We start from the raw sequence: 23,888 nt of genomic DNA on the forward strand, positions 1-23,888 counted from the left end.
ATTTTCTTATTTCAAAATGTTGGTAATTTTTTTTATCTATTTTTTGATATAATTAGTTTTCGGGAATCATGGGGAGCACCAGAGACATAGCAACCAATGTTATTCTTACGGGAGAGCCACCACCGCCGTTTTCATCCCTGCCCCAATGTGATATGTGGGGAATGGGTTTCTCCACATTTTTATGGACCCATTTTCCATTCTCTCCAAGCATGAGCCCTAAACACCATTCTTAAGAAATTATTTTTGTGTTGCGTCACACAATTGACCACACAATTGATTATTATGCGATATTTGACATTCCTTTCATACAATTTTTGAAAGCATGGCGCTACACAATTTCATAAGCCACAATCTTATGCAATCATTAGACGCATTTCGATTTAAGCGGAGTGATTAAAAGTCGCGAGGAAATCGGGTAAACTCACAAAGAGAAATTGAAGCGAGAGTCTGATCGCAAACACTCATTTCAGGGAAAAGCGTCGAATAACAACCTTAGCACAAGCACACTTGGAAGTAGTCGGGTCTCTTTGGCAACCAATTCAACCGTCTTTATTCCGCTATTCACCGTAATATATGCCCCTCAACTCAACCTCATGTATCTTTAATTTCAGTTGACATTTATTTACTCCTATAGTGTAAGATTCTGAATGTATACCAGTACGCATACTGGGTGCAGAAATTTATTCCTTTTTTCTCAAAGTTGTTAAAAAGTTTAATTTTCTTCTACATTTATACGTTCTTACAAGTAAAAATAGGCAATATGGACTTTCTGGATATTGCTTTCATGAATATTATGATTTTCATGACATTGTTTATCACCGCAAATTTGGTGGAAGAATTGTTACTGAGGTTTTGGTACATGAATGAGAAGCTTACGTAAGTAACCAAATTTACCATTTGCTGATCTCGCAGTTGAGTTTATATATGGCTAGTAAATCTTTCAAAAGTTTTTTGATTCACAGAAACGTCTTCGTTCCTCCCGACGAAGATAATTATAAGAGGGATATCTCAAAAACTGACAGGATGGATTATGGACGGGGTGAATAATACGCAGGATAAATTTAGGTGGGATTTAAGCTCGTTTGAAACTTGGATACGGTTTACTATAAGATATTCTGGATTAATGTCCAATAAAGACAATCAAGAAGAAGTGCACATACTTATAAACGAGGATGATGGTTTAAGGTTCTGACAGAGAAACTAGACGAAATAATTTTGGTATTGTATACACGGCTAATTCCTTTGGGTAACACTCGTTCGTCTTGAGCCTTTAAAAGTTCACAAATGCATCAAACTTTTCAAATACGTTTAAGCACGTTTACGTCGCACGACATACTTTGCTGCAATACATCGGAAAGCGCTGGTAACCACACCCATTACAAGTGGGGGTGGTTGGTGTATCATTAACTTGTGAGGCGTATGAGACACAATTTATTTATGTTGTGCCATTGTATAGTATTTATAAACGCCATTTATAGACAATTTTGAATTTCTGCCACACCCCCACTGGTAATGAGTGTGGTTATCAACGCTTTCCGATGTATTGCAGCAAAGTATGTCGTGCGACACGAATTCTTTTTCAGCGTCGAAAGACGATTTAAATGGGCGCATCTAGTTAACTAAAACCACACCCCCGGTGGGCGTGGTCTTCGGCGATTTCGCAAATCCTGGCCAAGGTAGCTCATTTGGCGTAAATTTATGTTCAGGTGAGGCAGACTGTTCTCTCGGTGCGCACCTAGTACTAAAAACCGCTCCCCCAGTGTCGCTTACAGACCACACCCATTTTTGGGGTAACATGAGACTTTTACCAAAATGTTGAAGAACTGCGATGCTATAGGACGTGTTTTGTCATTTTACAAAGTATGCTCAAAATCGGTCAATGATAAATTAATATTCATTTTCATATTCTAATAAAAATATAATTTAATCTTTTCAGACTGGGACACCTCTTAATTCCATTCTTGACACATGGAATAAAGAAAGAGCTCAGCCGAATTTAGTTTGCATTGGGGACGATACTGCAAATCTTTCAAGCTTTTTTATTGTCTGTGACGGCGTAAGTCTTCCATTGGATGCAAGAAGTTCTACAGAAGCAATCGACTCCCTTTTCAAAGCCTACTACGTATTTGGGACTGACTACGACGTGAACCTTAAAGGGTTATGGAAATTTCTCCAAGTCTACATCTATAAACTTGAAGTGGATTCCCTGCTACCACGAAGAGTCTTCACCCAGCTGCAGGAGTTATTTTAGTTATTTTTAAAATGTTTAGTTGTATAGATTGTCAGTTAGTACTCGGTTATAGAGAATTTCAAAGCCATGTTGCATATCGCCATAATTATGGGGAGTTTAGTTTTAGGGAAATGGTGTGTCCTCACTCTGATTGCTATACCGAAATTGCTACATGGAGTGGATTCTTGTGTCATATTAAGAAGCACAAAAATGTTGAATCTGATATAGAATTAGACTTAGCAGTAGCAAGTTGTCAATCAAATTTATTAACCAAAGATGAGCAGCAGGATTTGTTTGACGATGAAGAAAATATTTCAGTAGAGTTAGGCGTAAATTATTTGGTAGAACAGCTTAGTGAATTTTGCTTTTGCCTGCTTTCAACTGGAATTACTGATTCCGCTATTGATTTGATAGTTAAAAAATTGTTGTATACATTCTCACAAACTTTTGAGTTAATTTTAAGAGTTAGTAAGCCATTTTGTGAAAAGGATTTTGAGACGTTTAGTTTGAAAACAAGGTCGTTGCTGCAAGCATTTCAAAAAGTAAAATCTGCTTATCAAAGGCAAAAACTTTTCGAAAAAAATGACAGCTTACTTTTGCCTGTAAAAATTTCGTTAGGTAGTAGAGTCGAAGTCAAAATTAACAATTTGAAACGAAAGCAAGTAATTGTAGAAGATACATTTATGTATGTATCATTACTTAAAACTTTGGAAAAAATTCTTTCGGTTTCAAATTTCAAAAAGTATTTTCAGTCCGATCAACTTTTAAATTCAAAAAATTATTCATGTTATAGTTCATCTCAGAGTTTCAAAGAAAATTTACTGTTTTCAAAGAAACCAAATTCTTTGCAGATTCAAATTTTCTATGACGAGTTCGAAACAGTCAATCCTTTAGTGTCCAAACGTTGAGTTCATAAACTAGGTGGCATTTATTTTGTACTAAGAAATTTTCCAGATTTTCGAAATTCTGAATTAAGTCAAATTTGTTAGCGCTTTTTTATTCTGAAGATGCCAAGAAATATGGGCTCAATTCAATATTTGCATATTTGCTTCCAGACTTGAAAAGATTAGAGACCGTTGGTGTTACCGTTACAGGACTGGGAACCATTTTAGGTAGTGTATGCACGCTAGTTTTTGATAATTTAGGGGAGTCTACGTATTTACGTATTTAGGGGAGTCTTTTAATTCCAAAAACTATTGTCGAATATGTTGCACTACCAAGGATGAAGCCCAAACTATTTTCAGACATAGACAAACCGTAGTTAGGAATAGAATTAATTACGCTCAACATTTATTCGAAAAAAGCAACGGCGTTCAACGCCCATGTATTTTTAATGAGCTACAATATTTTAACTTTCTCAATGTTCCAACCCTAGACATAATGCACGACTTGCTAGAAGGTGTCGTGCCTAATGAGATTAAACGTGTTTTTAAAGCATTAATTAGTTTAGAGTGTTCGATTTAGATATCGTCAATCAACGATTATTGGCATATAATTTTGGATACATTGATGCACAAAATATACCAAGTCCAATTAGATTAGATACTAAAGGTAACAAAATTGGCCAGAAAGCTGCACAAGCCTGGTGCTTGATTCAGCATTTACCAGTTATTATTGGTGACTTAATTACTAGTGCAGCTCACAAAAAATATTGGGAATTGCTGGTACAACTTTTGGAAATAATGCGCTTAGTATTTTCTAGACAATTTTCAGAGGTTGGTTTAGATGAGCTTAACGAATTAATTTTTGTCCACCATAAAACTTTTCCAGAAAACCGGCTGATTCCCAAGCACCACTTTATGATTTATTATGCTTTTGTAATTCGACGATGAGGGCCATTAATTTCTCTATGGACAATGACGTTTGAAGGCAAACAAAATTATTTTGCCCAGCTAGCAAATAACCTCAAAAATTTCAAAAATATTTGCTATTCGTTAGTATGCGACACCAGCAGTATAGCTCCGTAATGTTTAGAAATTGTACCCAAGATGACATTACAGCTGATAATATTTATTGTGTAAAATTATCGCAATTATCGAATTCGTTTGACATGATTGAATTGTTGAGAACTCAGTCAGGTTTTGAAAATTGTGACATCCAAACTGAGATAGCTACAACTAATAAGATCTGGTATAGAAACTATCAATATAAATTAAACTTTGTAGTTTGCGTAGCAATGGGAAATATTTACCCAGAATTTGGTTTAATTTCTGATATTTTAGTAACACAGGATAATAATTGTTTTTTCATCGTAAAAAAATTGTGTGTAGATTATTTTGATCGTGATTATTTTTGGTTTAGAGTTACCTTTTCTGATGCAGTGTTTAGCATAGTTAATGTCAAGGATTTATACATACATGATTGCCTTGAAATTATGAAAAATTGCAAAACGGTTGGTAATTTTATAAGTGTTCTCCAGAAGCTTTAAAATACGTACATTAGTTATATATCTTAATTAAATACGTTGTTTGTTTATATAATTAAATTTTGGTATTGCATTGATTACGTGTACTACACTGCGGGAATTAAAACATCCACAATCATCACTTTTTTTAATTTCTTAACGGCCCCTTGAAATATATTATTAATTTTTTTTCCAATTAAGTTTTATAAGGTCACGTAGTTATGTCGCAAAGTTTCACGTGCGTACATATTGAGACTACTTGGTAAACCGCCAAAGTCGGAAATTCAGGTGGGCACTAAAACATACACACATAAGGCAAGTGAAGATGGATAGCGATAACTCCTACAGAACATGATATTCAAATTAGCTGATAAATTGATTGATGAGTGACACTCCTTCCCAACAATAATGCAAATGATTAAATCATAATCTTCATTTCGCTTTAGCCTTTATAAAATTCTTCATGATCATTGTGATTGAATGCTTTTATTTTTAAACCATACTACTCTTTTATATTTCGTCCTTGGATTTTTGTCCCCCACGATTATAAGGTATTTAATGTTTTGCAGCTTTCAGTTTCAGCGAGTTTTAATTTACATCTTGCTACAGTGACTAGGGCAGCTTAACACTTGTGTAAGAATAAAATGAGATTCATATGACTTTTGGAGTTTTTAAAGTCATATTAAACATAATTTTTCATTTGAAATATGCACTTTTATGAATTTTTATGCATTATGCATGCATAATAAATATTTTTACAAAACAACACCCTTAGGTGTGGCAATTAATATAGCAGATAAAACCTGAAAACAAGTTATTTTATAAGTATATTTTATTAAGTAACGCATTATAGGATTAATTTGTCGCATTAGCCATAATTGTAATGCAATATTATTATTGTATTACCGCAGGCCCCGATCTTGCCCAAAATTTTACCTGGGCAAAAAAATAAGGCGCCCCAAGCCGCTCGCGCCTTCGGAGCTCGCAGTTTGATCTTTTACTATACCAAATATACACATGCAACCAAGACGAGCGAGTTTCATTCTCATTTTGTATCTCAAGGGACCGTTCAAGTATTACGTAATCAACTTAGCCAGTCAGTCCTTTTGATCGGCTTACCCTTCCCATGTTAAATTTAACATTGGGAGATATGATGACGGGTACATATCCATCAGTAATATTTTGCCAAATTTTTGATTACGTAATACTTTAACGGCCCCCCAAGACCTTCATTGCTATTCGCTTTTCATGACACATTATTTGCTACGCGTGTGCACATAAGATGTCTCTCTTATTTTTTAATATGTATATAACGTTAAAATTACAATTCTACTCATCATGAAAAATCATGAATATTCTTTTATGAAATTCTTTATCACGTCATACACGCTTTAGAGTAAATTGTTAAATAATAATTTATTCTTGTAATCCATAATGTATACAATTTTTATTACAGGCGACAACAAATATGCGAAATTTTACTTTCTTCAAGGAGTAATATTTCACAGCGGGATCGTCAACTCACTGTCCCCTCTTCTTACCGTCAATTCCTTTACGTAGGTCCAAATCACGACGCAAAATATCAATTGACACACACACCCCCAAACTAATAAGGGGATCAAATTAATCCAGTGATAACCGAGAACGAACATTGCCAGACAATACACTGCGCAGATTAGGGTAGAAATTTTTAGCAGAATTAGCGCCCCCCTTGCCAATAATTCTTGATATTTCGTCTCAAATCCAGACCAAACGCAGCCGATACTTGAACTTGTCAAAAGTAGGAGAAGACTCAAAACCACGGTCAGCCTAACTGTGTCAAATACAGTCCAACTCCAACCTAAAAATGTATTTGATATTATAATAATTATGAATGCATTTCTGGGAAATTTTAATTAATTATACCGCCATTTATTTCCTCCCTCGATTCATTTTCGCCGTAGTCATGGTTCTCAAGGAAATTATGGACAAGAATTGGTACACCAAGTATCTAAAAAAAACATTTAAGTCATCTATAATTTCGAGTATTTAAAAAATATCTTTGACGTTCGTTGGATAATTTTTGATAATTTTTGTACCACAGAATTTACAGGTTTGAGAAAAATATTGCGTGATTCAGGATTTTTTTAAAACTACATAAACTAAATTTTCTTCCTTTAGAAAATTTTAATAAATATTTCCTAATTTATTTTTAACTAAAACAATATGGACCTCCTTTAAATCTCTTTATATTTTCCTTCTAATCACCAAATTTCTTGTTATTTAGTCGTAAAATGACGAAACAAATGTTCTTTTCTTAAACCTATAGATTCTGTGTAAAAAAAATCATTTATTTATATCCAAACAACGAAATTTATGTATTTAATTTTCCTCACTTACAAAATTAACTAGACCAATAATAATTGTAAGAATTTGAACAACCGAACAACGCCGATTCATGATTTGTTTTAAGTATTTTCCTGCACACAATTAAATTTTCAAATATTTACTATTTGATTTATTATTTAGACTTATGTAACTATGGAAAGGTTGTAAACTGAGATCTGATATTTCTGTTATGTGACTCAGCTTATTTTACTTCGCTGTCCTTTTCAATACTGCATATTTGGCTTTGCAAGGTTATGTCTTGGAGGGAGGCCAACAAGTTTGGCCAAAAATACACCCACGAATTATTTCCATGGATTCATCAGGCATACGTAGTGAGCTGCTTTTTAGCCCGAGCTAGGGCTTATGTAACGGCCATGTCCGTCCGTCCGTCTGTTACACGATAGCGGCCGAACAACTTTACTTGAAATTTTGCACACTTATTTACTAGCCCAAAATGAGGGTCAAGTTCGAAGATGATCAACATCGGTCAAGCTGTTGACCCGTGGGGGTCGTGGATACCCCCCGCCGGTTCCTGTTCTATTTAAAGGGACTTCAATTTTTTCAAGTTTAGTTGGTTACGTCAAAAATACTTGAAACAAGCAACTTATTCATCTGTCTGTCCAGCTGTCTGTCGTTGAAATGTATTCCCTGGCTCGGGGTTAATGAAGTTGCATACTGTAAGTTTTGTTTTATTTACTGAATCGGCTGAATTAATTAAACATTATCAAACACAATAAATATATTTATGCATTGTTACTATAATCCTTAAAACTTTATAACGAGCCGGATCAATCAGTAAGGATGAAATTCTTATAAAATTGATAAATCCGAATTTGTTACCGTGTTTAATTAGGAAGTTTTTAGATTTAAATTTTCTTAAAAACTATATTCCCACATACTCATGCAGTAATTTATTGGAGGATGCTCATTTCCATGAAACGTGTAAATACTTATGTAACAAGAGTACAAAGTGTTTGCACGTATATGCAGATGAATGGACGGGTCTTGCATGACAAACAAAATATATCCTTTCACGGGGCGTACGAAACCAATTTTTGTTAGGTATCCGATAAAGGAGCCTGCGACGAAGTAAATAAATGACAATTATTTTATATCACCACTTTTTTAAATAAATGCAATCCTAACCGTACAAAATAATCAAACTTGAAATTATAGCATAATAAATAAAATATTAAATCATTAAAAACTAACGTCAAGTATACACAAGTAAAACAGTAAAACCACTAAAAACTTTTCGAGACCACTGCCATTTACGGCTACCCTGAACGTCAACCCGTTTTTCGATGCTACATTTTTTATAAGAGTGAGTGATTAAATACTAAATATTTATATGTTACACATACATACAGTTAGCACACTAATTATCCGATCACCTTTAAAATTGAAATATATTCTACATTTTTGGACAAAATGATTACAAATTTTGCATAGCAGTAGTCCAAAAAGATTGTCGAAGGATTCCGATCAAAATTTGGAAAAATCTCAAAAAGATCAAAGATCATAATTTTCCCACTGATTTTTTGAAGAATGGCTCGATGCGATGTTCTGAACTTATAACATTGGGCTTATGGGAGAAAATTTCGTCGAGCTCTTTTTAAAAAAATCAGTGCGAGACGACAAAGAATGGTACATACTACAATGACATATCAAATTGTTAGGATTGAATAGTGCTATATAACCAAAAATATTGCTTGTTCGAAGAAAAATTCCTTATGGTTGCTGAAAAGTGACCTTTTGGGGGAAAATTATGATCTATAACCTTTTTGAGATTTTTATAAATTTTGACAGTAATCCTTCGACAACCTTTTTGGACCACTGCTCTACAAAATTTGGAATCATTTTATCCAAAAATGTAGAATATATTTCAATTTTATAGGTGGTCGAATAATTAGTGTGCTAACTGTATGTGTATCATCGAATGTGTCAGATTACCGGTCAATCATTCTCTTAACATTTGGGTTCTTGGAAATTCTAGAAAATAAAATTATCAGTAAAATAAATGGAAAATCACTGCAAAAAACAATAAAAAATATCAAAGCAACACGATGTTCAAAATACATGAATACAAAATACAGATACATCAAACATGGCAAAATCTATCTAAAATCCATTAAAGTTTATTGACGAAAATACTGCATTTTCAATACAGCTTAAAATTCAAAATAAATTTCCAAGTTTTACGGGGAAAATACAAAATTCGTATTTGTATTTTCCATACATTTGTATTTACTAGTACAATTCTTTCCTTCTAAACTAAAATTAAGTTTTAAACAAATTTAATCATTTTCTGTATTTCATTAATTTTAGATTTGCAAATGGTTAGTAGACAGGTAAAATATACTTGTAAATACGCAAAGATTCGCTACACTGCATCCCGTCTCCGCATCTTTCATTTCACACCATCGCAATTCTAAGAATGCGATGGTGTGAAGTGTCACCCTCCGATTTGGGTGAAGTTTTAAAATTATGTGGTCCAAGTCAATACAACCAACGTTCCTTGAGGCACTTTGTGCGATGGTTGGAATTTGTCAAAATATTTGAGGTCAAAGTTAAAAAACGGGCAAATTTTTCCTTCCAAGGGAATGGAGATTGGTTTTGCTTCCTCCGCTCAGTAAAAAAATCGTCCATTTTTTTCAACCTTGACCTCAAATATTTCGACAAATTCCAACCATCGCACAAACTGCGCCAAGAAACTTAGGTTTTATTGACTTGGACCACATAATTTTAAAATTTCAGCCAAATCGGAGGGTTACACTTCACACCATCGCATTGTAAGAAAAATGTTGGGAGAAATGTATCAATCCACTTTCATTCATGGATGGTTGCCTCTGTTCAACGGTGCGATAAAAACCCATCTATTCCTTCATTCCCTATCCTCATTTACTACAAAATTCTTATCTTCCTCCTTGAATTATTTTATGGCAGATTAAATACTTCATCAGGGAAGGAAATCCATCTCAACTCTCAACTCTGGTGGCTTGCTCAACGAGGGATTTTGTTCTTGTTTGTTTAGAATTCGAGGCGTTGACAGGTTTTTACGACACACAACCAAGCTCCACGACTAACTTGTTTCCATCAAATTGTCTGCCAAGGGTAACAAACAGTGTCCAAACTTTTTTCTTAGGTGACGCAAAAAAGCTGGTAACCCATAAATTTATCAAAATTAGCATAAATGTTTGACGGACTGCACTTTTTAGCTCAACCATATCGTGTCCGTATTTCTCTGAAACGGGAGAATTCCTTGACCGATTATGACCAACTTCGACTTAAATATCGTTGAGTAATGCTTTGTAAGAGTTTGAAGATCGGTTTGAAAATAAATAAAAAACTTTTGCACTGGTAAGCGTCGCAAATATTTTTACCGATTTATCCGAAAAAGTGGGGACCCTTGCGAATTTTTTTAGAAAATTTTCAAAGTTGACGAATTTTGGCATGAATTAGTAAACTTGGTAACTATAAAGACTACACATGGTATAACCCACATTGGTTCTCAAAATTTTTAATTAATCGCAGTTTGATATCGATGTTAAAATATTATTTTCAATTTGTATTAGATCAAATCCTGGGTCGGGCCTAACCTGATAGGCCCTGAACTAACCTAACCTAACCAAGCTGTACTGCGAGGTTTTGAATTTCAGCGTAGATTTTGTCATGTTCGGATATTGATACCACCGTTCTGCTCAGCCAAAATGGTTAGTTTCACGTGACTATCACTTGAAAAAATGCAAATTTAATTGAAATTCAAACTCCATTCAGTTCTTTCCATAAATTCCTACGCTGTACCGGTTACTAGTGTGACGTTTTGCATCTCACGGGGTTATTCAATATGCTCAAAAATCGTAAATGCATTAATTAAACTATAAGCTCTTTTAATTTCAAAACTTAAACCAGTGTTGCATATTTCCCGTCCAAAACACTTTTTCCCAGGATAGTGTGGAAAAGTGGTTTTAAACACTACTTTTCCCCACTTGGCAATAGGGAAAACATAGCGCCACCTAGCGGTATGGAGTCGCGCCATTTAGTGTAATCTGCATAAGAACTACATTTTGCACACTTTTTCCCATTTCCCACTGTTTTTTTGGGTGGGAAAAAGTGTCTTTTTCCCAGTGTTTGGCAAAAAGTGGTTTAAACCTGCAACACTGACTTAAACCTTCCATCTGTAAAATAAATCCGACCAATACGTTAATGCACAAAACTTATCATTTACCCTTCTCCTAAGTTTTACTAATTTTTTATACATATTTATTTTATAGACGTTACAGAAATGTCGTCTCAACTCGACTTTTTCCCTTCTCGATCCAATATAAAGTCAAAAAAGAAACAAAATGGTATTTTTGCACGAAATATACCAGGTGCCGGGTTTAATGATACCTTGGTTGAAGAATGACGAAATGTGATACCACGATTTGCAAGATTTGGATGTTGGATGGTATTTATTTTCTGCCGTCTTCCTACGAGAGTGATACCGTCCTCGGAAAAGTGTCTCCCTGTCAGTCTCACTCTGAACGGATTAATCGCAGTGCAGCACACAGGTCAGCCAAAAAACGTGTCCTGTACAAATCTCTGTACGAATCTTTCCCATCTTCGAATTCTCCTCATGCTCATGACCATCAGTTAACGTAACATAAAACTAATCCAATACTGATACAAGATTTATGTCTCGCTTCCCTCGAGGCTGATAGGAATTTGGCAGAAGAAAAGTTTGCGTTTGTATCGAATATTGGTTTAAAACAGACATTTACTTGCACTTCGTTGCACAGTTGTTATTCTGATTTTTCTGGGGTCGTCTTTTGGTGTTAGGACGTTAAAAAATTTAGACACATTTCGGAAACCTTTTTTGAGACATTGTATTTCTTAAATTGTGTTTAGGAAATTGTGTTTCTTAAATGGACGAAGCTTATCACATCCGGTGTTATGGAACCGCCATAAACAACGGGTTTGCCGGTGATGGACTGTATAATAACTAATTAGGGTTGCACGATTCCCACTTACTGGGCTATATTAAGACATTTCTGCATTAAAAAATTTCAACTCAGGACAAATTAAGATAAGCTAAATTAAGACATTTGTACTGCAGGATTTAAGATAATCTCAGAGTCTATTAAATTTCACTCAATAGTTTCCCAGGGAAACCTTCCCGTACCTCCCCTACCCCACAATTTTCCCAACAAACATGGGAATATTCCCATGTTTGTTATTATTTGTTATTAATTATGATTTTTATTAATAATTATTTTATAACTGTACTCCCAACAAGTATGGTAATATTCCCTAATAGCTAAATTCCCAGAATTTTCATACAATTTCGAGGAAAGATTGGAAACTTTTCGGGCAAATTTGAGACTATGAAATTCAATATGAAACTTACTGGCCGATTTTAATATACAAAAATATTCACATTTTGTCACGCATTTAAACAAATAATTAACATTTTCCGGCTTCATTTTTTCTTGTCAATTAAACTTCATTTAATTCAACAATACAACACTTTCTCCAAAATCAAAAGTCAAAATTAAACAATATTGAAAATTCCCCGAATATTTTCAACTTCCTAAAAGTGTATTAAACTTTTTTTTTAATCCTCAAATTCCCTAGAGCTGGGAGCCGTACAACCTTAAACACAACTACATATTCAATTATCACTAATTAAAAAAAATTATTTCTTAGAGGGTCCCAACAAATTCTTAATCCTCACCGAACCCGGGAACGACGTTACCCAACTCCAAATCGGATTTGAAGGTCCTTCCTCCCCTGATGTCAAATTAGTCACACTTTCCAACAATAATGTCAACGTGACCTTTGTCCCCATCGTGGGAGGAGACTACAGGATCCACATCCTCTACAAAGGTCACCACATATATGCATCCCCTTTCAAATGCAAAATTGTGGGCGACGTGGCTTCCAACGTGAAGAAGATGGTATGCGGAGGTGCCACCACGAAAGGGAAGGTTGGGCAGGATAACAGTATCACTCTAGATGGCAGAAAGGTCGGGATTTCAGGTAATTCCCAATTTCCCCCTTCCCATCCATGGCCTGCTAAATTTTTACACCTGCTTTTTGGTCAGGTGGTCTCTCCGCGCGCCTCGTGGGTCCCGCCATGTCCACGCTGACCTTCCTGTATAATGAGGATGCTACAATTACTCTCGGGTACAACGTTACGAGGCCAGGGCTTTACAAGCTCTTCTTAAAATTTCAACATTTCTCCGTTCCCGGTGGGTATTTGAAGCTTTTAAATAAATGGGAAATTAATGGCGGTACTCATTTATTTCCAGGAAGTCCATTCAGCATTTTGTGTACCTGAGATGTTGCGGGGGATGGATACATTATTTTATTTCTGTAAATATGTACTACTCATCGCTTCATAGGCATGATATTTACAATTTCGTCTAATATCTCACAGTAATAATTATTTTTTATTTATAAGTCTAAGTCTAAGAAGTTTAATTATTTTAAATTCAAGATAACCAATTAACTTACTACCCTACATAAACCCAACCTTTCATTATTTCACTATACGCAAAGAAATACCGCGAAGCCAAAGGAGTCTCACGTTTAAATTACTAAACCGCGCTAGGCAAACCTCGCCATGACAGACATTATTAAAAAAATATTTTTCTTATTTTAAACAATTGTTTCGCCCCAGTGATGCTGAGAAGTAAAAACTATTGGTACAATCAAATTTATTTTATTTAATTGTGTCAAAAGTATTAAAAGTGCGGAGAATGAATAAAGATAACAATTAGTTATATGCTTCAATCGAGCACATTAGTTATAACTGCGACACTGATATTAAATTTGATTGAAGTCGACACAATACCTGTGGATGACATTCATTAATCTACAAATACCAAGAAGATTTAATATACTAATTATTACAAAATTTTAGGAAACTATAATTCAACCTCTTAGTGGGTTAACATGTGGCCATGCCATGATAATTTTATCGCGAAATTACTAAACTACTAATTGGCCACATTTCTAAAGCTGTTAACCCCACGGAGTTATTTACCTTCCCAATAACCACAAACAGTCCTTTGCGCTAAAATACTCGAATATTTAAGAGAAGCCTACACTAATTTTTTATTCACACTAAATTGTCCATCCTCACAAAAACAATCATAAAGTACAACCTCCATTTCAACATCTTGCTCTTCGCTGCCACCACCTTTTCCGCAGAATGTCGTCGCCTTACCAATTCTGCGGCTGAATTCTGCCTCGATAGCGACACTACCGGTCGCTATCGTCTTGCATGGCGGCAACTTCCAGCAATGGCAATTCTACAAGGAAAGCACCGTGCGCAACGTGGCGACAGGAATGTGCCTCGAGAGCAACATGAGGACAGGGGCAATGCAACGGGGACAAATTTCAAAGGTGGAGTATTAGCGGGTGTCAATTCAAAAGTGGGGGCACGCTGGGATGTTTGGACAGCAATGGAGATGGACATGTACATATACACCCACCAATGCAATAGGGGAGCATATCAGGGATGGAATTCATAGGTGATATCATTCTTTGTGGGTTCGTGTAATTTGTTAATTTGTATGAAGCATTTGCAATCAGCACTTAATTTTTTTCAGGTGAGATGATACGATAAGTTCAGCTACAACGTATTCCAACCAAGTTATTAGAAAGGTCTGTGTATTATTTCCAGTAAATAATATATCTTACTAACCATTACCTTGATTAAGTACAAGTGAATAAGTAATATATAACGATCTAACATTGATTTTGTTATTTATCAGATCAAAATTCTCTTCTTTGGTTCCGATGGAGTTATTAAAGTGTGGGGAAAGCCAAAAAAGGTTTTAAGACTAAAAATCTCAGGCCAACTGTAAAACATGGTGGAGGTAATGCAATACTTAATGAGTGTATTTTTGAGACCTGGTGTATAAAATGTGCTTTTTTGCAGGACGGGTCATGGTTTGGGGCAGTATGTCATAGGGTGAAGCCAGACAAGTAGAATTCATCGAGTTAATTATGACCAAAGTGATTTACTTGGATTTACTCAAGAGAAATCTACGCCCCTCCGCTGCTAAGTTACGATTGGGTCGCCGATTTATCCTCCAACAGAATGGTGACCCAAAGCATACCGCCAAAATGTAGCAGGATAGATGACGAATAACTGAAATAAAAACTATTCGGAAATATTCATACATTTGTGATTTATTTCAAGGGACACGTGCCATACAAAATCGTACGTATAATAAAGCTTCTTAGTGCATGTAAAAATAACATTAATTAATTAACAGTAATTAATTAACATACGAATAATTAATTGAATAATCACAATTTGACATGTAATTATGGTAAAAACCTACAGTGTGCAGGTAATTGTTTAGATTGTCCGACTCAGGATGTGTATCCGCTGAGCACTTGGATTATTTTTCATCGGATAACTGTTACATTATTGCAAGTTAACTTACTGTTTCTTCATGAGAAGCCATATGATATGTAGACATAATCGATATGGGTTAGTGTTGGATCTGTGTATACATTCGATTGTACCCTAGTTGCCTGCAAATTACCAATCTCCAAACCAAATTTCCGCAAAATTTAAGGATTAAAACAAATCGCTGTCGACGACCCTATACCTCTAGGCGAGAATTTCTCCAGAACACTCTAAAATCGGTGGGGTCACCCCACTGAGCACCTCCTGGTGAGAATATTTTCAATTTCACTTTAGGGAAGATCCATAAATTATGTCACGCTGGCTAGCATACGTGGGATAGGGAAAAACCCCTATCTTCCCATTATTAGCCAGCATGACTTAATTAATCCCCAGTAACACTTGGTGATGTTTTCATAATGTGAACATATTGATTTGGCGTTGTAATTATACTTACTGTTAGAATTGGTATCGTAATTTTATTGAATACGTACATATTTATCCCAACCTGGATTTGCAATATGTTAACATTGCTGTTAACATATTGCATGAGTCAATAACGATAACATTAAGTAATTTCATGTACAGAAATAATGCATGAATTTGCTTAATGAACACCTTGGTACGACATCCGCATGGCTTATGTGATGACATTTTCATGATGTAATTAGGACGAAATAATGTGTGCAGTTAATGTACGGGAACTGTGGTGTCCAACACGGTGGTAAATATAATATGTATATGGTGCATATCCAGTACAGAGTTTCTCGTCACTCGCCATTTTAAATTTTCACCAGCGCAGCCAGGCAGGCAGCTAGTTTAGTTTGTTCAGGTTTGCTCTTTCCAGCAAATTATTTTTATCCAAGTAAATTTAATTATTTAAAACTACAAGGATGTGTGGCAGTCCTCCGCAAGTTCGCAACTGACTTATAAGTCCGTTGTTAAGGTTAGAAATCCATAAATGGATTTCTCAGTTGTACTTTTTGAAACTGAACAACGTTACGAAGTTATACCTACATGGTTATCCAAAGATGAAGATTTTTGTTCCTGGACCCACAGTGAAAAATCGATCTGATTTAATTTGGAATCCGATGCCAGTTGAAAACAATTTGCCATTGAGTTTTTGAAATCAAATCGCAAGCTTAAGCTATTTAACTCTATTATCATGAATTGCATAATTTCTTTAAGTTCAATATTAATTTATGTCTTTATGCAGGAACTTTCGACAAGACAGACCGAAGATCAGAAACTTGGCGATCCTCTCAGAACCTGACGGAAGTCCATTCCAGTCCAAGCGAGTGCAATAAGCGACTTCTTTTTAAAAATAAGCTTTTTGCATCACTGTACAATTTAGATTGTAATTCTATTAGTGCACAGGTAAATATTAAGTAATAGTGAAATTTATTATAGTTTAAACTTTATGTAAAATCGATAAAAATGCGCAATAAATAAATCCCATGTAAATCTGACATGTAAAACGTGTGTAGTTTTTTGTAACCTGCAATACATATACATATGTAAATCGTGCATATTCTGTACGTATTGCTAATGCGTCCAACTGTTAGTACCCGTACAGTTAAAGCATTGTCATTATCTTTACTCTTTTTTTACGCACAGTAGCAGTACCGACATGCAGTAGGGTAACAATACCGTAAAAAGGGGCAAATACAAACGTTTACATGATGAGTTTTACTGTATGTTTAACGTGTGTTTTACAAAGCCAAATGTTACTGGGGATGGAACTTCCCTTATATTGAGCGTACTCACGACAACGTCTTATTTCGCATCGCAACTCATTTAGCAAACTTGCTTACTTTATTAATACGCACCCTTTAATCATTTGTCTTTCAGAAGATGAAGTGTGCATCAAGTTCCTAAGCATTTCGTCCTCACCGAAGAATTCGACATGATAATTGAATCTGATTGTGACACGCCAAATAATTGCAAATGCACAAGTTGCATAACGACAGAAAATTTTAAAATAATAATTTTTTAAATAAAATACTCCCTAAATACCCAAGTGTTGCATATTTCCCGCTTAAAACAATTTTTCCCAGGACAGTTGGGAAATGTGGTTTTAACCACCACTCCTCCCCATTGAATAATTCGGAAAAACGGAGCGCCATCCACCCAATGTAATCTGCATAAGAACTAACTTTTGCCCATTTCATACTTATTTTGGTGATTAGGAAAAAGTGCCTTTTTCCCACTTCTTCCCGCAGTCTGGCAAAAAGCCACTTGTAACACTACCCATAACATGTTATCACTTAATCACTAAAATTAATTAACTCCAAAATTCAAATATCTAAATTTCATCCCAGATCTGTAGCTTAATCTGGTATGTATTTCGCATTCCTTTAAACCCAGCACCTCAATAGATAGGTGTACGTAGAAACTACCATTTACCGGAATTGATTAATAACGTAACTCGCTTTCTCCGAGCGTGTGCGTCGGGAAAGGAGCAACGATGGCCAGCGGGGCGGCCGCCAGAACGCATATGCAAAAATTATATCCACAAATTACATATACTGCATCGGATTGCATAAGTACATACATGCACACACATTCCATATATGTATATGAAACTTGTATGGATTGAGTGTCTTGGGCGGAGAGCACCAATAACCACCCCCCCCCCACTTACCACTTACCAACCGAAAGCAGGGGGTGCGGCTATCACCCACGCTCATTTCCAATCTACACATGTATTTCTTTTGCATGCGGCATTTTTTTCATATTCGTATGCAATGCTGCAGCATTTCCCAGGGGTGGGCATACCTACATTGTAATTGCATTGCAATGCATTTCATTACATTTCATTACATTTGATTGCATTTCATTACATTGCATACAGACATACATATATTGCATATAGTTGTAACTGGCATGACTTAATCTATTTCGTTGATTGCGTCCAGAGCTCGGCGGATATTGGAGGAAAACCTCCAAATATCCGTATCCATATCCAAGCCAAAATCTCGCCCTCCAATATCCAAACCTCCATATCCAAAAAAAATTTCTCGCCCTCCAACCTCCAAGTGTCCATATCCATAAAAATTTCTTGCCCTCCATATCCAAATATCCATATCCATATGGATATTTACATGTTAAAATCTCGCCCTCCATATCCAAATATCCGTATCCATATCCATATCCATCAAGAAATCTCGCCCTCCAATATCCAAACCTCCATATCCATAACATTTTCTCGCCCTCCAATATCCAAATATCCGGCCGTACCGTACCTCCAATATCAAAGTACCGGCCGAGCTCTGATTGCGTCACGTATCTTTCTCCGAGAAGGGAACAATGGCCACCATCCACCAATACCCACCCACCACCCACCAGCAGTTCTGTCCTAACCTAACCTGTCGCCACCGCCGCCACCCTTTTTATCCATTTGCAAATGCATATGCTATTTTAAGCTATTTACGCTATTTACGAAGTTGACGTGAATACCCCCAATGTATTTTTATTTTATCTTGCACACCGGCCGGGCCGACCTATTCAAATTTTACCGTATCCCTGAAATCTTCAGCGCAAAGAAATTTTTCAAAGTTACGCTGATGATACAGTTTGTTAGCAAAAAATGTCTACGAAAATGTTTACAAAGTCAAGTCACGTCAAACGTGTGTCAACTTACAAACCTAACGCAGTTACGTAGTTACAAACATGAAGTGAAATCCTTCTTTCGAAGAAATATTTATGAAATAAAATAAGTAAAAATGCTTTTCAGCCATTTTCGGTCGAAACTTATCCACAATTTAAGAAAATTAGGGAACGGAATCTTTTGACCCCACGTTTTCTTGGGAGTTATCAATGCGGTCGAGATTTTAGTGATAAGGTCAAAATTGAATCTGTCGGCCCAGCAGGTGGCCAAAACATAAAATAAAAATACATTGGGGTTATTCACGTCAACTTACAATGCGACGGTTTTAGGTGGTTATCGCCGATATCGACCGGACTAATTTTAAATTGTTTAGACTTAAAAATAAGTGGACCCGTATTTTTTCTTTATCCTGAATGGGCATGTTTACGCCCGTGGCGGAATTTTCAAAAAAAATTTCAGCCAAAATCCGGATTTTTAAAAACGCTGTAACTTTTCGAATTTTAACCCGATTTCAAAAGTTAAGCCCAATTTTTGCTCAGAATTGGTTCCCTGAAAATTATATAAATTCGTTTTTTAAAAACTTTTAATTTAACAAAAAATTATGGTTTTCAGAATTTTTAAAAATTCAGAAATGGCATTAAAACGTCAAATTTTTAAAATTAAAAAAAATGAATTTATATAATTTCAGGGAACTAATTCTGAGCAAAAAGTGGGCTTAACTTTTGAAATCAGGTTAAAATTCGAAAACTTACAGCGTTTTTAAAAATCCGGATTTTGGCTGAAATTTCTTTTGAAAATTCCGCCAAGGGCGTAAACATGCCCATTCAGGAAAAAGAAAAAATACGGGTCCACATATTTTTAAGTGTGAACAATTTAAAATTAGTCCGGTCGATATCGGCGATAACCACCTAACACATCGTCATTGTTAGTAAATAGCATAAATTTACGAAATTTACGCAGATTCCACCTTGTAACCATGGAATTTCTCTATATGTAATACATTTACGCTGCCTTTGACGTTTACCACGTTTATCACGAATGTGACTGTGGTAAGAAGGTATGGAACTCTTATTTTGTGTGAATCCACAGTTAGATAACTAACAAGGGATACTTTTGAGGTGCAGGTCGTGTCATGTTTTTAAGTATCTACTGAGACCGTCGTTACACGGTGGAATTTTCGTAAATGCCGTAAATTTACGCTATTTACGAAGTTGACGTGTATACCCCCAATGTATATTTATTTTATTTTTGCAGACCTGATGGGCTGACTGATTCAGTTTTGACCTTATCCCGAAAATCTCGACCACATTGATAACTCCCGAGAAAACGTGGGGTCAAAAGATTCCGTTCCCGTCAGAAATAGAAGTTTGTTAAATTGTGGCTACGTTTTGGCCGAAAATGGCTCAAAAATCATTTTTATTTATTTTATTTCATAAAGTTTCCTTCACAAGAAGGATATCACGTCAAGTTTGTAACTACGCAACTGCGTTAGGTTTGTAAGTTGACACACTTTTGACGTGACTTGACTTTGTAAACATTTTCATAAACATTTTGTTTTCTAACGAAATGTCTGTCTCCTAAGCGTAACCAGTAGCAACCATGAAAAATTTCAATGCTGTCGAGATTTCAGAGACAAAGTCAAAGTACAGCCGCACCCCCTAGAGGCTGGCGGTCCTCCCCCTCCCCCAACCCCCCTGATGGTAAGTGTTGCAGGACGGGAAGCTCGCTACCCGGTGAAAGTGAGTAACGTCATCCACCAAGTGGATCAATTCTGATCAATGCTAGTTTCTACGTACACCTATCTATCTACTCACCTCAACCATACCCACTGTCTAAACTGTGCTACATATCTATACATAATTCCATTCCTTTATCAAATCTCAATTCCTTTCCTCCACACATTACACCAGACCAAACCATCCTCACTTGCATTTAATCAACTTCCCCGTCATTCTAACTAGAATTAAAACCCAAACTAAATAAAATCTTATTACAGATCGTCTACTGGGACTAGTTGCACCATTTCCTGACAACTCTTCCCCTTCCCCTGTTATTTTCAAAGCCGCACACTGACAGGAATAGAATCACATCTCTCCTCCAGCTTTTAACGAGATAATAATACATTGGATTGGCTACGATTCCATTATTAAGGGGTGAAACCCCTTTACACTTTTGTTATGTCCGTCCGTCCGTCCGTCTGTCCGTCTGTATGTCTGTCTGTCCGTCCTTCGGTTGGTTCGATAACTCTCTAATGGAGTGATACAGAGACTTGAAATTTTGGACACTAACTCATTATGTTAAGGGGAGGAACTGATTAGAATTTGGGCGCCGTAGGTCAATAGGTCACATTAATAAGGTCAATGGTAAAACATGTCGAAATTTTTGTTTCCACGGAGACATATTTTGAGGCGGGGATTTCAAAAATCGACAAGATTTTGACGTGCGTCGACATGGTGACCGTGTAGACGACGCCAAAGGTCGAAAATGTCGAACTTTTTGTATAATCAAGATTGATGACAAATTCATAATTGAATAGTCGAGACTCGACAACAATTCAAATTTAATTCAATTCGCATGCAAACAAATACATAACTTTGTTTCACCCCTTGATTACAGTCGTTTGTAACGGTTTATTTCCACTACAGTCCCAACTACTCGAGAAACTCATGCCATTTGTTTCCCAGGTCCCATAGCACATTTTCATTTTCAAAGTTGCTTAAATTATTCATCACCATGGTTGTGGACGGGTATCCTGAGAAAATGGGGGGCGATGGGTTTACCCCAGGAACACAAAGGTTCGCGTGGGGACTGTTTATTATTTCTTTGTTACTTCTCGGCCCCCACATCTTGAAGGCGTTCCAGGACCCGGAGCCGGAACCCCCTCGCGTTCCATATATGACCTTCAGCGTAAGAATACACATTCCTTGTCACAATTTAAATAAGTCAAAGCTACCCAGGTTCGATTCCTCGGGAAATTTTATTTTTATTTTTGCAAGTTTAACTAAATACACGAATCATTATTCGATTCCGGTTATGTGTTTATTTAAAATTCTGCAATATTTTGGTTACATTTTTATTAAAACAGCGCAAAATATATGCGAAATATTTATATTTCTGGAAATGTTACAAGGAATGTTTATTTTTGGAAAATTTGTGTGAATATTATTTTACTAAATGAATAATTAACTCGAACCAACTAGTAAATTGTGTCAAGTTGAGAATCGTAATTTTACCCGGACGGTTTTTTTCTTATTCTTTCCCAACAGCAAAGCGGTTGTGTGCCAGCTAAAAATACGAGACCTTGATTGGCACGTCTCCAGATTGCAAAAAGTTACCGCAGATTTATAAGTGTAGAATCAAATTCAATATCAAAAATCTTGAAAATTCCAACTTGTTAAAAATGCATACATACCTGGTCAGGATATTTTCTGAAATACCTAAAAAATATTAAATTTGAGCTTTTGTTTGCTGTCATGTGTTTTCACATTCTGATATTTTTTCTGTCCATTGCCACAAATTATTAGCCTCTTTCAACTTTATTTATCTAGATTAAAATTTCCGTTATTAAATTCATAACTACATCTGCTAGCAACCAATTGAATTTCCATGATTTTCTGTAAAAACCCAATATTTATTTCAACCAGTTTCCAAGTTTTGAGTTTTTGACGAAAATCACGAAAACTTCACTTTTTAACATTGGTCGGTATAGCGAAAAATCCAAAATTTGTGTAGAAAAATATCCAGAAAAGTCAACTTTTTACCTTCGAGTTTTCCACAAATTACCAAAGAAACACTCGTATTTCAGAAATCTTGTGAGATATGCATTTTTGAAAAAATACATGATATGACGTATTTGGTCTCTTAGGGACATTTTTTTAAATACGTCATATGACGAATTTAAGTGAAAAGAGGTTAAATTGTGTTATCAGACATTCTTGCAAGAAACCAACGCACGGATTGTTTCGTGGGCAAAGCAATGCAATCAAAAAGTTAGACACACGTCTCCCAGATATTTGGCATTGGAACACACGGGTCATAAAGATTATATAATTTAACACGATTATAATTACGATTACGCTGCTTACTAATTATTATATAATATACTTTTTCTAAATTGACTATTTAGTCTTATAATTATCATACATACTTACATGGATGAAAGTGTATGCATACATAAAATAAAATATATGTAAAATTTTTCAAAAATTAGTGACCGGACAAGCAATAACTTTTGACGTGGGGAAATCCGTTTGTGGACCTGAATTCGAGGCAAAGGATTCCGATCTCGTTGCAGCGCTTCACCAAAAACATTGGAAACATCCAAATCCCACGAAAGATCTAAATTGTGCGAGATCCGTTAAAATTACAGAATTGGAAAGTTCCAAGGAGAAAAGCGTCATTGCCAAGGTGTACACGAAATGTATACATGGCTGCAAAATTCCGGATATTGCATTGTCCGACGCTGCATTCAAGAAACTCTCCAAAGACGGCGGAACTTCGCTAAAAGTCACGTGGGATTTTAAGGACTAATTAACAATCAACATCGTCATGGACGAGACGTTATTGTAATTTGTGTCATTATTAAAATTTGGAGCTATATGTAGTTAGTGTTCTTTTCAATAAATTATCCTACCTAAATTTTCATGAATTTCTGTAGAATTTTTCTAATTAAATTCTCAATTACATACATTCCAGTTCATCACTATTACTCACATCTCACAAAGGAGGTCTCCCAACGTATGCTCACAGATTTGGACCAAACCAGTGTCCACCGATCAAAAATATTATTAGTATGAAATTACCAAATGGAACTATCTGCCAATGCGCAAGTTTAGCGAAGATATTTGCATAAAAAGAGGAGAAAATGCAC

At 35.7% G+C, this 23,888-nt stretch overlaps 3 protein-coding genes across 15 annotated transcripts; 2 read left to right on the forward strand and 1 right to left on the reverse strand.

Moving 5' to 3' along the window:
* Positions 1–6,031: 6,031 nt before the first annotated feature.
* LOC110860248 lies at positions 6,032–7,238 on the reverse strand. The gene is made up of 3 exons (XM_022109301.2): positions 7,014–7,238; positions 6,540–6,624; positions 6,032–6,474 (listed from the first exon to the last, which is right to left on the reverse strand). Exons 1-3 carry the CDS (start codon positions 7,071–7,073, stop codon positions 6,137–6,139), a joined length of 483 nt encoding a protein of 160 aa, XP_021964993.1. The 5' UTR covers positions 7,074–7,238; the 3' UTR covers positions 6,032–6,136.
* A 4,489-nt stretch (positions 7,239–11,727) lies between these two features.
* On the forward strand, positions 11,728–13,782 carry LOC110860278 (filamin-B). Its single transcript, XM_022109329.2, has 4 exons — positions 11,728–11,966; positions 12,690–13,022; positions 13,088–13,234; positions 13,295–13,782. Exons 1-4 carry the CDS (start codon positions 11,909–11,911, stop codon positions 13,321–13,323), a joined length of 567 nt encoding a protein of 188 aa, XP_021965021.1. The 5' UTR covers positions 11,728–11,908; the 3' UTR covers positions 13,324–13,782.
* Positions 13,783–20,868: 7,086 nt separating this feature from the next.
* On the forward strand, positions 20,869–23,666 carry LOC110860249. Of its 13 annotated transcripts, none has more exons than XM_035860112.1 (4): positions 21,010–21,197; positions 22,285–22,433; positions 22,948–23,050; positions 23,229–23,666. In XM_035860112.1, exons 2-4 carry the CDS (start codon positions 22,419–22,421, stop codon positions 23,546–23,548), a joined length of 438 nt encoding a protein of 145 aa, XP_035716005.1. In that variant the 5' UTR covers positions 21,010–21,197; positions 22,285–22,418; the 3' UTR covers positions 23,549–23,666. The 13 variants fall into 13 exon arrangements, 4 of the variants coding, with proteins under 4 accessions (XP_035716005.1, XP_035716004.1, XP_035716006.1 ...); XM_035860111.1 differs by having other exon boundaries at positions 21,010–21,171; XR_004837224.1 differs by lacking the exon at positions 21,010–21,197 and adding an exon at positions 21,204–21,925 and having other exon boundaries at positions 22,285–22,368.
* The last annotated feature ends 222 nt before the right edge of the window (positions 23,667–23,888 follow it).

Source organism: Folsomia candida, unplaced genomic scaffold, assembly GCF_002217175.1.
Source record: "Folsomia candida strain VU population unplaced genomic scaffold, ASM221717v1 Fcan01_Sc030, whole genome shotgun sequence".
Classification (NCBI taxonomy): domain Eukaryota; kingdom Metazoa; phylum Arthropoda; class Collembola; order Entomobryomorpha; family Isotomidae; genus Folsomia; species Folsomia candida.

Bases quoted from the DNA above. Each gene is read 5' to 3' on its own strand.
- LOC110860248 (XM_022109301.2), bottom strand. From the start codon at position 7,073: ATGAATCGGCGTTGTTCGGTTGTTCAAATTCTTACAATTATTATTGGT. The intron at 6,625-7,013 runs GTAAGTGAGGAA...TGTTTTTTTTAG, and splicing joins TTATTGGTCTAGTTAATTTT to ATACTTGGTGTACCAATTCT. The intron at 6,475-6,539 runs GTATAATTAATT...ATACATTTTTAG, and splicing joins GAGGGAGGAAATAAATGGCG to GTTGGAGTTGGACTGTATTT.
- LOC110860278 (XM_022109329.2), top strand. From the start codon at position 11,909: ATGGACGAAGCTTATCACATCCGGTGTTATGGAACCGCCATAAACAAC. The intron at 11,967-12,689 runs GTGATGGACTGT...ATTATTTCTTAG, and splicing joins CATAAACAACGGGTTTGCCG to AGGGTCCCAACAAATTCTTA. The intron at 13,023-13,087 runs GTAATTCCCAAT...CTTTTTGGTCAG, and splicing joins CAGAAAGGTCGGGATTTCAG to GTGGTCTCTCCGCGCGCCTC.
- LOC110860249 (XM_035860112.1), top strand. The intron at 23,051-23,228 runs GTCATAAAGATT...TTCAAAAATTAG, and splicing joins TTTGGCATTGGAACACACGG to TGACCGGACAAGCAATAACT.